At 43.2% G+C, this 11634-nt stretch overlaps 2 protein-coding genes across 2 annotated transcripts in view; one reads left to right on the top strand and one right to left on the bottom strand.

Annotated features, from left to right (window-relative positions):
- Window positions 1–8979, bottom strand: part of pak1 (p21 protein (Cdc42/Rac)-activated kinase 1) — a 123438-nt gene extending 114459 nt beyond the window's left edge. Inside the window, exon 1 of the mRNA XM_061972201.1 lies at window positions 8833–8979. The gene's annotated coding sequence lies outside the window, so the exon portion shown is untranslated. The remainder of the gene's footprint in view (window positions 1–8832) is intronic.
- Window positions 8980–9680: 701 nt separating this feature from the next.
- On the top strand, window positions 9681–10848 carry aqp11 (aquaporin 11). The gene is made up of 3 exons (XM_061971970.1): window positions 9681–10278; window positions 10342–10458; window positions 10517–10848. Exons 1-3 carry the CDS (start codon window positions 9681–9683, stop codon window positions 10588–10590), a joined length of 789 nt encoding a protein of 262 aa, XP_061827954.1. The 3' UTR covers window positions 10591–10848.
- Window positions 10849–11634: the final 786 nt, after the last annotated feature.

The following is an 11634-nucleotide window of genomic DNA, read 5'->3' as shown; positions in this document are numbered from 1 at the left end:
TGGGGAGGGTGTTCAGGGTGTGGAAGGAAGTCGTTTATTAACACAACACACCAATAAAAACACCAACTGGTGCCGTCCATTTCTAACGGATTGGCAACAATCCACTCCAGGCCTGTAGGTGGCAGTGAAGTACATGATGAACATCATTTCAATGTTTTTTTTTATCATTCTATGAGAGATCAAATGAAATGAAGAAGAGACTTCCTGGTTGGATTATTTCTAAACAAGATTTGTATATTTTATTGAATACAAACAAATGCTGCAATTTTACTCAAGGAGTTGCCATGACAACCGACACGTCCTCTATACGCCAGGGGTGTCTAAATATTTTTTTTAGCGGCCTGTGTGGCATATTTTTAAAAACTATTTTAAAAAACATTAAAAAAGTTTAATAAAAATAAATAAATGATAAATGGCGCTTTTCTACCTTCAAGGTACTCAAAGCGCTTTGACACTATTCCCACGTTAAAAAGCAAAGAGGTGTGATGTAATGAGAAAATATTGCAATATTAACAGCGGAAGTTGTGGATCGGTGGAGGGTAATACTTCGAAGACCTCCTCAATCCCACCAACACGTCTTCCTATGACGAAGCAGTGCCTGGGGAGTCTGTGGTGGGCTCTCCTATTTCTGGGGCTGAGGTTGCTGAGGTAGTTAAAAAGCTCCTCGGTGGCAAGGCCCCGGGGGGTTGGATGAGATCCGCCCGGAGTTCCTTAAGGCTCTGGATGCTGTGGGGCTGTCTTGGTTGACAAGACTCTGCAGCATCGCGTGGACATCGGGGGCGGTACCACTGGATTGGCAGACCGGGGTGGTGGTTCCTCTCTTTAAAAAGGGGAACCGGAGGGTGTGTTCTAACTATCGTGGGATCACACTCCTCAGCCTTCCCGGTAAGGTCTATTCAGGTGTACTGGAGAGGAGGCTACGCCGGATAGTCGAACCTCGGATTCAGGAGGAACAGTGTGGTTTTCGTCCTGGTCGTGGAACTGTGGACCAGCTCTATACTCTGGGCAGGGTCCTTGAGGGTGCATGGGAGTTTGCCCAACCAGTCTACATGTGCTTTGTGGACTTGGAGAAGGCATTCGACCGTGTCCCTCGGGAAGTCCTGTGGGGAGTGCTCAGAGAGTATGGGGTTTCGGACTGTCTGATTGTGGCGGTCCGCTCCCTGTATGATCAGTGTCAGAGCTTGGTCCGCATTGCCGGCAGTAAGTCGGACACGTTTCCGGTGAGGGTTGGACTCCGCCAAGGCTGCCCTTTGTCACCGATCCTGTTCATAACTTTTATGGACAGAATTTCTAGGCGCAGTCAAGGCGTTGAGGGGATCTGGTTTGGTGGCTGCAGGATTAGGTCTCTGCTTTTTGCAGATGATGTGGTCCTGATGGCTTCATCTGGCCAGGATCTTCAGCTCTCACTGGATCGGTTCGCAGCCGAGTGTGAAGCGACTGGGATGGGAATCAGCACCTCCAAGTCCGAGTCCATGGTTCTCTCCCGGAAAAGGGTGGAGTGCCATCTCCGGGTTGAGGAGGAGATCTTGCCCCAAGTGGAGGAGTTCAAGTACCTCGGAGTCTTGTTCACGAGTGAGGGAAGAGTGGATCGTGAGATCGACAGGCGGATCGGTGCGGCGTCTGCAGTAATGCGGACGCTGTATCGATCCGTTGTGGTGAAGAAGGAGCTGAGCCGGAAGGCAAAGCTCTCAATTTACCGGTCGATCTACGTTCCCATCCTCACCTATGGTCATGAGCTTTGGGTTATGACCGAAAGGACAAGATCACGGGTACAAGCGGCCCAAATGAGTTTCCTCCGCCGGGTGGCGGGGCTCTCCCTTAGAGATAGGGTGAGAAGCTCTGTCATCCGGGAGGAGCTCAAAGTAAAGCCGCTGCTCCTCCACATGGAGAGGAGCCAGATGAGGTGGTTCGGGCATCTGGTCAGGATGCCACCCGAGCGCCTCCCTAAGGAGGTGTTTAGGGCACGTCCGATTGGCAGGAGGCCACGGGGAAGACCCAGGACACGTTGGGAAGACTATGTCTCCCGGCTGGCCTGGGAACGCCTCGGGGTCCCACAGGAAGAGCTGGACGAAGTGGCTGGTGAGAGGGAAGTCTGGGCTTCCCTGCTTAGGCTGCTGCCCCCGCGACCCGACCTCGGATAAGCGGAAGAAGATGGATGGATGGATGGATGGAATAACAGCTTAATAATCGCTAATAGCAGCTTTCTTTGTTTTAAAACAGTCATTGCTCAAAACAATAATCATCCTAACTATTAATCAACAGATGGATCTGAAGTTGATCCAAAGATTTAAGCGTTAAAAGTCAAAATAACACATTGATGTATGACTTTAATGATTTTTGGATCCCTGAGACATTTAATCTGGTTTTCTTTTCATTGTTCGAAAAAATAATAATGAATGAAAAGCACGTTGTTATGAATTATTGACCTATTTAAAGCGCCAACTACTTCACATCAAATATTGCTTATTTTGTGTTTTTGTCATTAAAAAACCAAGGTTTTCTTTGACAAAAAAGGCATAAAACCCATCCATCCATTTTCTACCGCTTGTCCCGTTCGGGGTAGCGGGGGGTGCTGGAGCCTATCTCAGCTGCATTCGGGCGGAAGGCGGGGTACACCCTGGACAAGTCGCCACCTCATCTCAGGGCCAACACATTTAAAAAAAAATGTCAACTTTATGTCAACGGAAATAAGTGTAGTTGACCTAGAGCTTTAAGCGTTGAAAGTAAAAAATAATATATATTGATATATGACTAATTGTTTAACACTTATAGTCTTTTAGTCTGATTTTTTTTTTTAAACAGTCATTTCTCAAAAAACAATGAATCAAAAGCAGTATTGTGATGAATTATTGACCTATTTCACATCAAATATTAGAAAAAAAAATGTTGCATTCATTGTGATTTTGCCATCAATACCTTGGGTTTCTTATAAAAAAATAAAAAAATAAAATTAAAAAAAAGGAAAAACTTATTTAAAGACAAAACTGTGTCATATCTGCTACAGGTGACTGAATATATTATTATTAATAGTTAGAACATTACAGTTTTTTTCCCTCATTGTTTTGCTCTTTTTCTTAAATTTTTACCGTTTTTCCTTTTGAAGACTATAATACCAACAACAATATTACGATTGTGTAACACCATAACCTCGTGTCAAACCTTCTGCCGGTATGAAATTATTCATCTTCAGTCAGACATTTAATAGTGTTTATTTTTGTTGTAGTTTTTCAAATTAATTATTTCATAAGGGAGTATTATTTCTATTTTTTTAATGAACTAACTAAACTTTGTTCTTATTCTTATTTTATTTCCAGAGCTTCTAATATTTTAGATGAGGGGTGTCTTAACTTTTTCCACCAATGGTTGCATACTGAAAAGTCAAAGTATCCATGGGCCATTTTGAAAAAAATTTATTTTGTAGAACAAACAAACAAAAGAAGAGGTAAAAATGTATTTAAAGACAAAACTGTGTCAGGTCTGTTACAGGTGACTGAATATATTATTATTAATAGTTAGAACATTACATTTTTTTCTCATTTTCTTGCTCTATTCCAAATCCAAAGGGACATACAACATAAAAAAACCAACAACATTATGATAGATCTGAAGTTGATCTATAGATATTTAAGCATTGAAAGTAAAAACAGGAAAAGTTACACCTCTAATATATATATATATATATATATATATATATATATATATATATATATATATATATATATATATATGTATGTGTGGGGAAAAAAAATCACAAGACTATTTCATCTCTACAGGCCTGTTTCATGAGGGGGGGTTCCCTCAATCATCAGGAGATTTTAATGGGAGCATTCACATACCATGGTTTATATAGGGCACAGAGTGGGTGGGTACAGGCTGGCGTAGGGGCGTGGTGATTGGCTCATGTGTTACCTAGGAGGTGTTTCCGTCTGTGGCGGCATGCTGATACAATTTCGCTGCGCTTGTTGAGGGATGACAGGTCTGGACGGTAAATAATAAACAGTTTCTCTTTCAAGCATAGGTTGCATCTTTTATTACCACTATTGTAAGGTGTGCTGGATGCAAGAATTTGCCATGTTATTGAATATTCAACATTATTGTCTTTGAGGTCCCAAATGTGTTTGCTGAGTTCTGTGGTATTCCGCAGGTTTTGGTTCCTGAAAGAAGCCTTGTGATTGTTCCATCTGGTTTTGAACTCTCCCTCGGTTAATCCTACATATGTGTCGGATGTGTTAATGTCCTTGCGTGTTACCTTAGATTGGTAGACAACTGATGTTTGTAAGCACCCCCCGTTGAGAGGGCAATCAGGTTTCTTTCGACAGTTGCAGCCTTTGTTGGTTTTGGAGTCGCTCTGTCCGGGGGCCGACGGCTCATTTGCAATTGTTTTGTTGTGGTTTGAGATAATTTGTCGTATATTGTTCATACAGCTGTAGCTCAATTTAATGTTGTTCTTGTTGAATACTTTTCTTAGGGTGTTGTCTTTGGGAAAGTGTTTGTCAATCAGATTGAGGAATTTGTGTCCAATGTTAGTTGAGACGTTTTTGCTGTATGGGGGGTTGTACCAGATGATGTCGTTTCGTTTTCTGTTATTTTTTGGTTGGTTTCCTGGCGTGGGTTCATAGGTGAGGGTGAAATTGTATCCGCTTTCATCAAGGGCTTTTTGGTACGGGGGGGTTGCTTGGTCAAATTCAGCTTTGCTAGATGACAGCATCGATAGCCTTTTATTAATTCCGGTAGGTATTCTTTTCGTGGTGGTGGGTGGGTGGTTGTTGTCATGGTGCACGTATTGGAGTGTTGTGTTGGGTTTCGTGAATGGTTGGTAGCTGTTATTTCTCAGGTTGAAAGTGACGTCAAGGAGTTGACGGTTTGCTTGTTGGCTTCAATCGTGATCCGTAGGCCGTTCTCTTTGAAAATTTGGCATATGCGCTTCTCAAGAAGCGCATATGCCATGACAGCAACCACCCACCCACCACCACGAAAAGAATACCTACCGGAATTAATAAAAGGCTATCGATGCTGTCATCTAGCAAAGCTGAATTTGACCAAGCAACCCCCCCGTACCAAAAAGCCCTTGATGAAAGCGGATACAATTTCACCCTCACCTATGAACCCACGCCAGGAAACCAACCAAAAAATAACAGAAAACGAAACGACATCATCTGGTACAACCCCCCATACAGCAAAAACGTCTCAACTAACATTGGACACAAATTCCTCAATCTGATTGACAAACACTTTCCCAAAGACAACATCCTAAGAAAAGTATTCAACAAGAACAACATTAAATTGAGCTACAGCTGTATGAACAATATACGACAAATTATCTCAAACCACAACAAAACAATTGCAAATGAGCCGTCGGCCCCCGGACAGAGCGACTCCAAAACCAACAAAGGCTGCAACTGTCGAAAGAAACCTGATTTCCCTCTCAACGGGGGTTGCTTACAAACATCAGTTGTCTACCAATCTAAGGTAACACGCAAGGACATTAACACATCCGACACATATGTAGGATTAACCGAGGGAGAGTTTAAAACCAGATGGAACAATCACAAGGCTTCTTTCAGGAACCAAAACCTGCGGAATACCACAGAACTCAGCAAACACATTTGGGACCTCAAAGACAATAATGTTGAATATTCAATAACATGGCAAATTCTTGCATCCAGCACACCTTACAATAGTGGTAATAAAAGATGCAACCTATGCTTGAAAGAGAAACTGTTTATTATTTACCGTCCAGACCTGTCATCCCTCAACAAGCGCAGGGAAATTGTATCAGCATGCCGCCACAGACGGAAACACCTCCTAGGTAACACATGAGCCAATCACCACGCCCCTACGCCAGCCTGTACCCACCCACTCTGTGCCCTATATAAACCATGGTATGTGAATGCTCCCATTAAAATCTCCTGATGATTGAGGGAACCCCCCTCATGAAACAGGCCTGTAGAGATGAAGTAGTCTTGAGATTTTTTTTCCCCACACATACATACATATATATATATATATATATATATACATATATATATATATATAAAATCGGTGTCATTTTATTTAATCTGAGCAACAACTTGAGGCAGTTTAATGTTGATTGACGTGGGCAGAATTATTATAGTGTTCCCAATGTTAAAAGGATAAAGCCATTGTTTACAAATTTGGTAAATAAATAACCAAAACATTTATATTTTGTTTTCTTACTGTACCGAAAATGAACCGAACCGTGACCTCGAAACCGAGGTACGTACCAAACAGAAGTTTTTGTGTACTGTTACACCCCTAATATATACATATATACATACACACATACATATTCCTTGCGCACTAGCCGCGGCGCGAGCGCGATGTCATGTTATTAATGGAAACATTTCTTTTTAGACAATATGATTTGCCTGAGCAGCTAAGAGACACCGAGAGTAACAAGTGGTAGAAAATGGATCAGAAAATACAGATTTAAAAAAAAAAAAATAAAATAAAAATAATATATATAGTTTTTTTGGGTTGGTGTACTAATTGTAAGTGTATCTTGTGTTTTTTATGTTGATTTAATAAAAACAAAAAAAACGATACAGATAATAAAAAAAAAACGATAACGATAATTTCCGATATTACATTTTAAAGCATTTATCGGACATCTCTAAAAATAATGTTTCGAAGAACTAGAAAATGCAATTTGAGTGAATGCTGAAGAGTCATGGCCGAACTGAAATGCTAACAGTTATCATGCTGCACAGATAGCGTCAAATGACAAAAAATTAGCAAAATTGCCTTGAAAAAAAATACATGACACATGTTAATGTTAGCATGCTAAAATGCTAACTGTAACATGTGTCAAGTACCAAAATATATTACTCTGAGGCGTGTATCTGGGAAAAATTGCTAAAAAAAAAAAAAAAGCTAGTATACTAAGGTTAGCATGCTAATAAGTTTCGCTTAAGTAAAAAAAAAAAAAAATTAAAAAAAATAATATATACATATATATATATTTTTTTTAACTTAGGACTTCACGCGGGCCGGATTTTGGACGTTGGCGGGCCGTAGTTTGGAGACCCCTACGTTTAAAACAACTAAGTCAACTGTGGCACGCCCGTATGACCTGTGTTAAGATGTGGAACGACAAGCTTCACAGACAGTCCCCTTATAATGTGTTTGTGAGTGAATGTGGAAAAAAAAAAGAATAAAAAACGTTATTGATAAAAAAAATTTAAAAAAACGTACTAAAAATGTTTTCAATTAAATTAAATATGTTTAATAAATCTAAGTAAACTACAATTAATTAACATTTGAATGAAAAAAATTCAATAAACACATTTAAAATAAAAAAATTAAAAATCACTGTTGGAATAATTGTTTGTAAGTTATCACAAAAGAAACGTATTATGAATGCTGTCTTTTGAGGCCTAACAAGAGGAAGAAGGCTCGTGAAACGCCACTGTGGACACACGGACAGATGGCAGGATCTGCTCAACTTCCAGAGGAACTCTCTTTGAAGTGTTAAACGAACTCTCTGAAGTATTTCACAAACTCTCTTCCGACTATTTGGTGACCGAGGTCAACGCTGTTTACGACCCGCTGCCCTCTTGAAGTCACTGTGGTCAGGAGACGGGAGGGGTTATCCATTGTCCTCCAACACCTGCCCCAGCTGGATCCAGGAAGAGCCCAAGCCCGAGAAATCCTCTTCTTGAACTTCAAAGCGACCGAAAACAATGACTGTTTTACATACCTCCCCATTCCTGCTGAGACATGTGTTGGTGCGTGAACATTGAACATCTGAATTAAAAGAGGAGACGAAAACCTTCTTCGTCAAGAGCGTGGTGCAGGACTGTACAGAGAGTGCAGTGGCCATGTCTCTCCTCAATATTGAGTCCAAATTGAATTCTGTCTCTGTTTGATTCCTTGCCTTTTGTCTTGTTTAATAGATGTCCTCAGTTTTTGAACGTGACAATCGCATTCTCCGTAAAAAAACGAGATTGACATTTTCTGGCAGAAAGGTGCGGCCCTACAGCCAGAGAGAGCGTGGTGATGGATGTTTCTGGTTAACAACATTAGCGCTGCTTCACTGCAAGTGTCAAATCTGCAAGCGCACACGAAGACTGCAAGCCTGAGGAGCAAGCAGGAACATACAACAAGAAGAAGTAGCAAGGGCGTGAGCGGAGGATGCAACTCCTCTTCTTGCCAAGGAGCAAAGATCAAAGCGATGCAACTCAAGACTTTGATCGATTATTGATTGTTGCTGAAGGAGCTGCGGTGTGCGGAAACATCACCATCAGTCAGCTGTTCTCAGACCACTATTTGAGATTAAACCCTGCACTTTGGTTTCCTTATTGAGGTCAGGCGTCCCTCCAAAGATGGCTTCATTCCATGTTTGGCTACTATTGAGACAACGTTAGGACTTGCAAGTTGAATCCAGATCTGATCCGGATCACGTTCAAATGCATTTAGCGTTAAAGCCTTGGCGGAGGTCTGTGCTCTCCAGGAGGCCTCTTGTTGTCTCTGCAGTGTAATAAAGTTCACGGCAAAGGAGGATCACAACATTCCTGCCCAAGTGTGTATGTATGTATGTATGTATGTATGTATTCATTCATTCATTCATTCATTGAAGTCAACATGAGCAACACTTTATGTTCCAATAAAAGCTAACTTGAACACAACAAGAATGGCCTGCAGGGCGTCGAAAGGCGGATAAAAAGCAGCTAATTAGAGTAAAAAAAAGAGCAGCTTCCAGTAATGTTAAGCCTTCGTCCAGTCAGCCCACCGCGACCTCGCGACATCATGATGGAACATTAAGTTGAATGGAAAAGTAAAAAGAAAAATACAAATAATAAACAGTCTCACCTTTTCTTGGTCAGAATGTAGACAGGGAGAGTAGCGGGGGAGGAGGTATGTCCTACGCCGGGGCCACGCCGTGTCAAGTGCTGCTAAAAAGACCGCTGAAGCTCCACCCGTTCCCCTGCCTGCTCCTCAAGCCGAGACCAGCCTCTCTATTCCCGGCCTATTGTTAGCTAGCCACCACGGAGCCTCCAGCAGCGCAAGCCCCGCCCCTCGGGCGCCAAGGCGGCCACGTCCCATTGGTCGGTCTCTCGCCGTCCTCGCTGCTGATTGGCTGCCGTGGGTGTTCCTTAAACACCACGAGGTGGATGGGAAGCAAAAGCACAGGTGGTGCGTTCAAGGAAAATGGGGAATTTGGAGCGACCACGCCCTCATTGATGACTTTTCGATCATTCACAACCTAATGTACCAAAGCTCGAATTCCTTGTATTGCATATATCTTTATTTATTTATTAATGTCAGTGTTTCTATACAAAAAGGATGTTGCTTAGTCTTACGACCTGTTGAAAAGTTAATCGGATTTCCTTTCATTCCTCCAAAACTGTTAAATATTTAAATCCATTCCAACCGAGCCTGTCAGAAAAGAAGCGGGGACATACTGAAATTACGAAGACACGGCGACATCTAGCGGTTAGAGAGAGTAACTGCGCCTCCAAATAAAATGACGTAATGATTAGCCTAAAAGGAGGCGGGGCCAAATGTAGCTTAAAAATGAACACGGCATCATCAATATTAATGCTTGACTGACGTTTATGGACAAAGTTGTTTGTTTGTATTGATCGTCACTTCCGGTACTGAAAGGCGCAGCATCTTTGTATAGGCAGCCGAGGAGGAGACGTCTTCCTGCGGCCAAGATGTCCGCAGACGTCGCGGTGTCTCTGGCGGTCCTGGTGGGCGTGGTCGCGCTGAGTGACGTCATCCTTAGGCCCTTGTGCGCTCTCCTCGCGGGCACGAGCATGCGCGCGTACGCCGCCGAGCTCGTGTCCACGTTCCAGCTGTGCTGCTGCGCGCACGAGCTCCGGCTGCTGTCGGAAGTGGGCGTGGTCCCGGCGGGCGTGTCTCTGACGCTCACCTACCTGGCGGCGGTGACCCACGGCCTCACCTTCCGCGGCGCCACGGGGAACCCCGTCGGCACGCTCGCGCACGCCTACCGCGCCCGCGTCCCGGGCGGGAGCGCGCTGCTGCGGATCGCGTGCCAGTTCGCCGCCGCCCGCGCGGCGCGCGCCGCGGCGCAGGCGATCTGGGGGCGCGGCTTGTCCGGGCTGCACGCGCGCCACGCCCTCGGCGGCTTCCGGTGCGCCAGCGCCATACGCGCGCCGCTTCACACCGCCGCGTGCGTGGAGCTGGCGTGCGCCTTCGCCGTTCAGACGGCCGTCACGCACGCGCGCGGCCTGGACGACAGGTACCGCGTGCACGCGACCGCCGCCGTCATCACGTCGGTGGTCTGTGCAGGTATGACGTCACCTGGTCCTGACGTACACTCATGCATGCTGCAATGACGCGGTGTGTCCACAGGGGGCGGTGTGACGGGCGCAGTGTTCAACCCAGCTTTGGCCTTCTCCACGCTGTTCGGCTGCACCGGAAGCTCTACAGCGGAATACTGCGTGGTCTACTGGATGGGACCCCTGCTGGGTGAGACCCTCTCCTCCCGGTTCCTCGTTTTAGCGCCTTTCTGACACTCTTCTTGCAGGAATGGCGTCCTCTGTGCTGCTCTTCGACAAAGTGTCTCCTCCATTACCATTGGACGCCATGAAGAGGAAGTGAGCACGTCAGCAACACGTGACCGGAAGAGCATTGATTGATTGAAACTTTTATTAGTAGATTGCACAGTACAGTACATATTCCCTACAATTGACCACTAAATGGTAACACCACCCAGGGAATTCAAGTCACAAGTCGCTCCCAAGCTTTTTACGACACTTAAAGCCGAGTTGAAAAACCACCAGAGACAGAATAGGTATTTTTGTTGTATATTTTCAAAGCTTTGCAAATATACTTTTTGAGACCAGTCCAGCATAGAACATTCTAAATGGTCTGCCTTCCCGATTCCAAAAACCCCTCTCCTCTTCCTCCCCCCGTCCCCCCCTGGCAGTCATGTCTCTCTTAGCCAAAACAAATGCTTATTACATACTTGCCAACCCTCCCGAATTTTCCGGGAGACTCCCGAAATTCAGCGCCTCTCCCGAAAACCTCCCGGGACAAATATTCTCCCGAAATTCTCCCGATTTTCAGCCGGAGCTGGAAGCCACGCCCCCTCCAGCTCCATGCGGACCTGAGTGAGGACAGCCTTTTTTCATGACGGGAGGACAACAGGGTGACAAGAACTAAATCATCCAGACTAGAGATAAATTGTATTATTATGTGTATTTTACCTAAAAATAAATATATTTATTAATTTTTTTTAAATAAAATAAAATAAAAATTTTACTATATTTTGCTGAAAACATCAAAATTAATTGTATTTTTATTTTAATTTTTTTGTGACTCCTTTTTACATCCAGCCATAGAATTATACATTGAAATAAACATATTTGAAATGATTGATTTTAAATTATAATAATTAATTTAAAATGACCATATTTAATTATTAAAATAATTGCTTGTTTATCAACAACTTTAGCATTTTATTCATTACATTTTGAAGCTCTCAGAAGCCAAGTTATGTTATATTCCTTAATATTTATTTATGCAAGTTTGAAGTATCAATTATCTAAACACAGTTTTGTTTGCATATTTTCAGGATATATATATATATATATATATATATATATATATATATGTATGTATGTATGTATGAAATACTTGACT

The sequence above is a fragment of the Nerophis lumbriciformis genome, linkage group LG17 (genome assembly GCF_033978685.3).
Source record: "Nerophis lumbriciformis linkage group LG17, RoL_Nlum_v2.1, whole genome shotgun sequence".
Classification (NCBI taxonomy): Eukaryota; Metazoa; Chordata; class Actinopteri; order Syngnathiformes; family Syngnathidae; genus Nerophis; species Nerophis lumbriciformis.
The sequence above is the reverse complement of the archived record's forward strand: the minus strand, read 5'-3'. Positions and strand labels throughout refer to the sequence as shown.

What these genes read in the sequence shown, in the direction of transcription:
- aqp11 (XM_061971970.1), top strand. Translation starts at nt 9,681, where the DNA reads ATGTCCGCAGACGTCGCGGTGTCTCTGGCGGTCCTGGTGGGCGTGGTC. An exon ending in CACGTCGGTGGTCTGTGCAG is followed by an intron (nt 10,279 to 10,341) that starts GTATGACGTCAC and finishes GTGTGTCCACAG; the next exon opens with GGGGCGGTGTGACGGGCGCA. An exon ending in CTGGATGGGACCCCTGCTGG is followed by an intron (nt 10,459 to 10,516) that starts GTGAGACCCTCT and finishes CTCTTCTTGCAG; the next exon opens with GAATGGCGTCCTCTGTGCTG.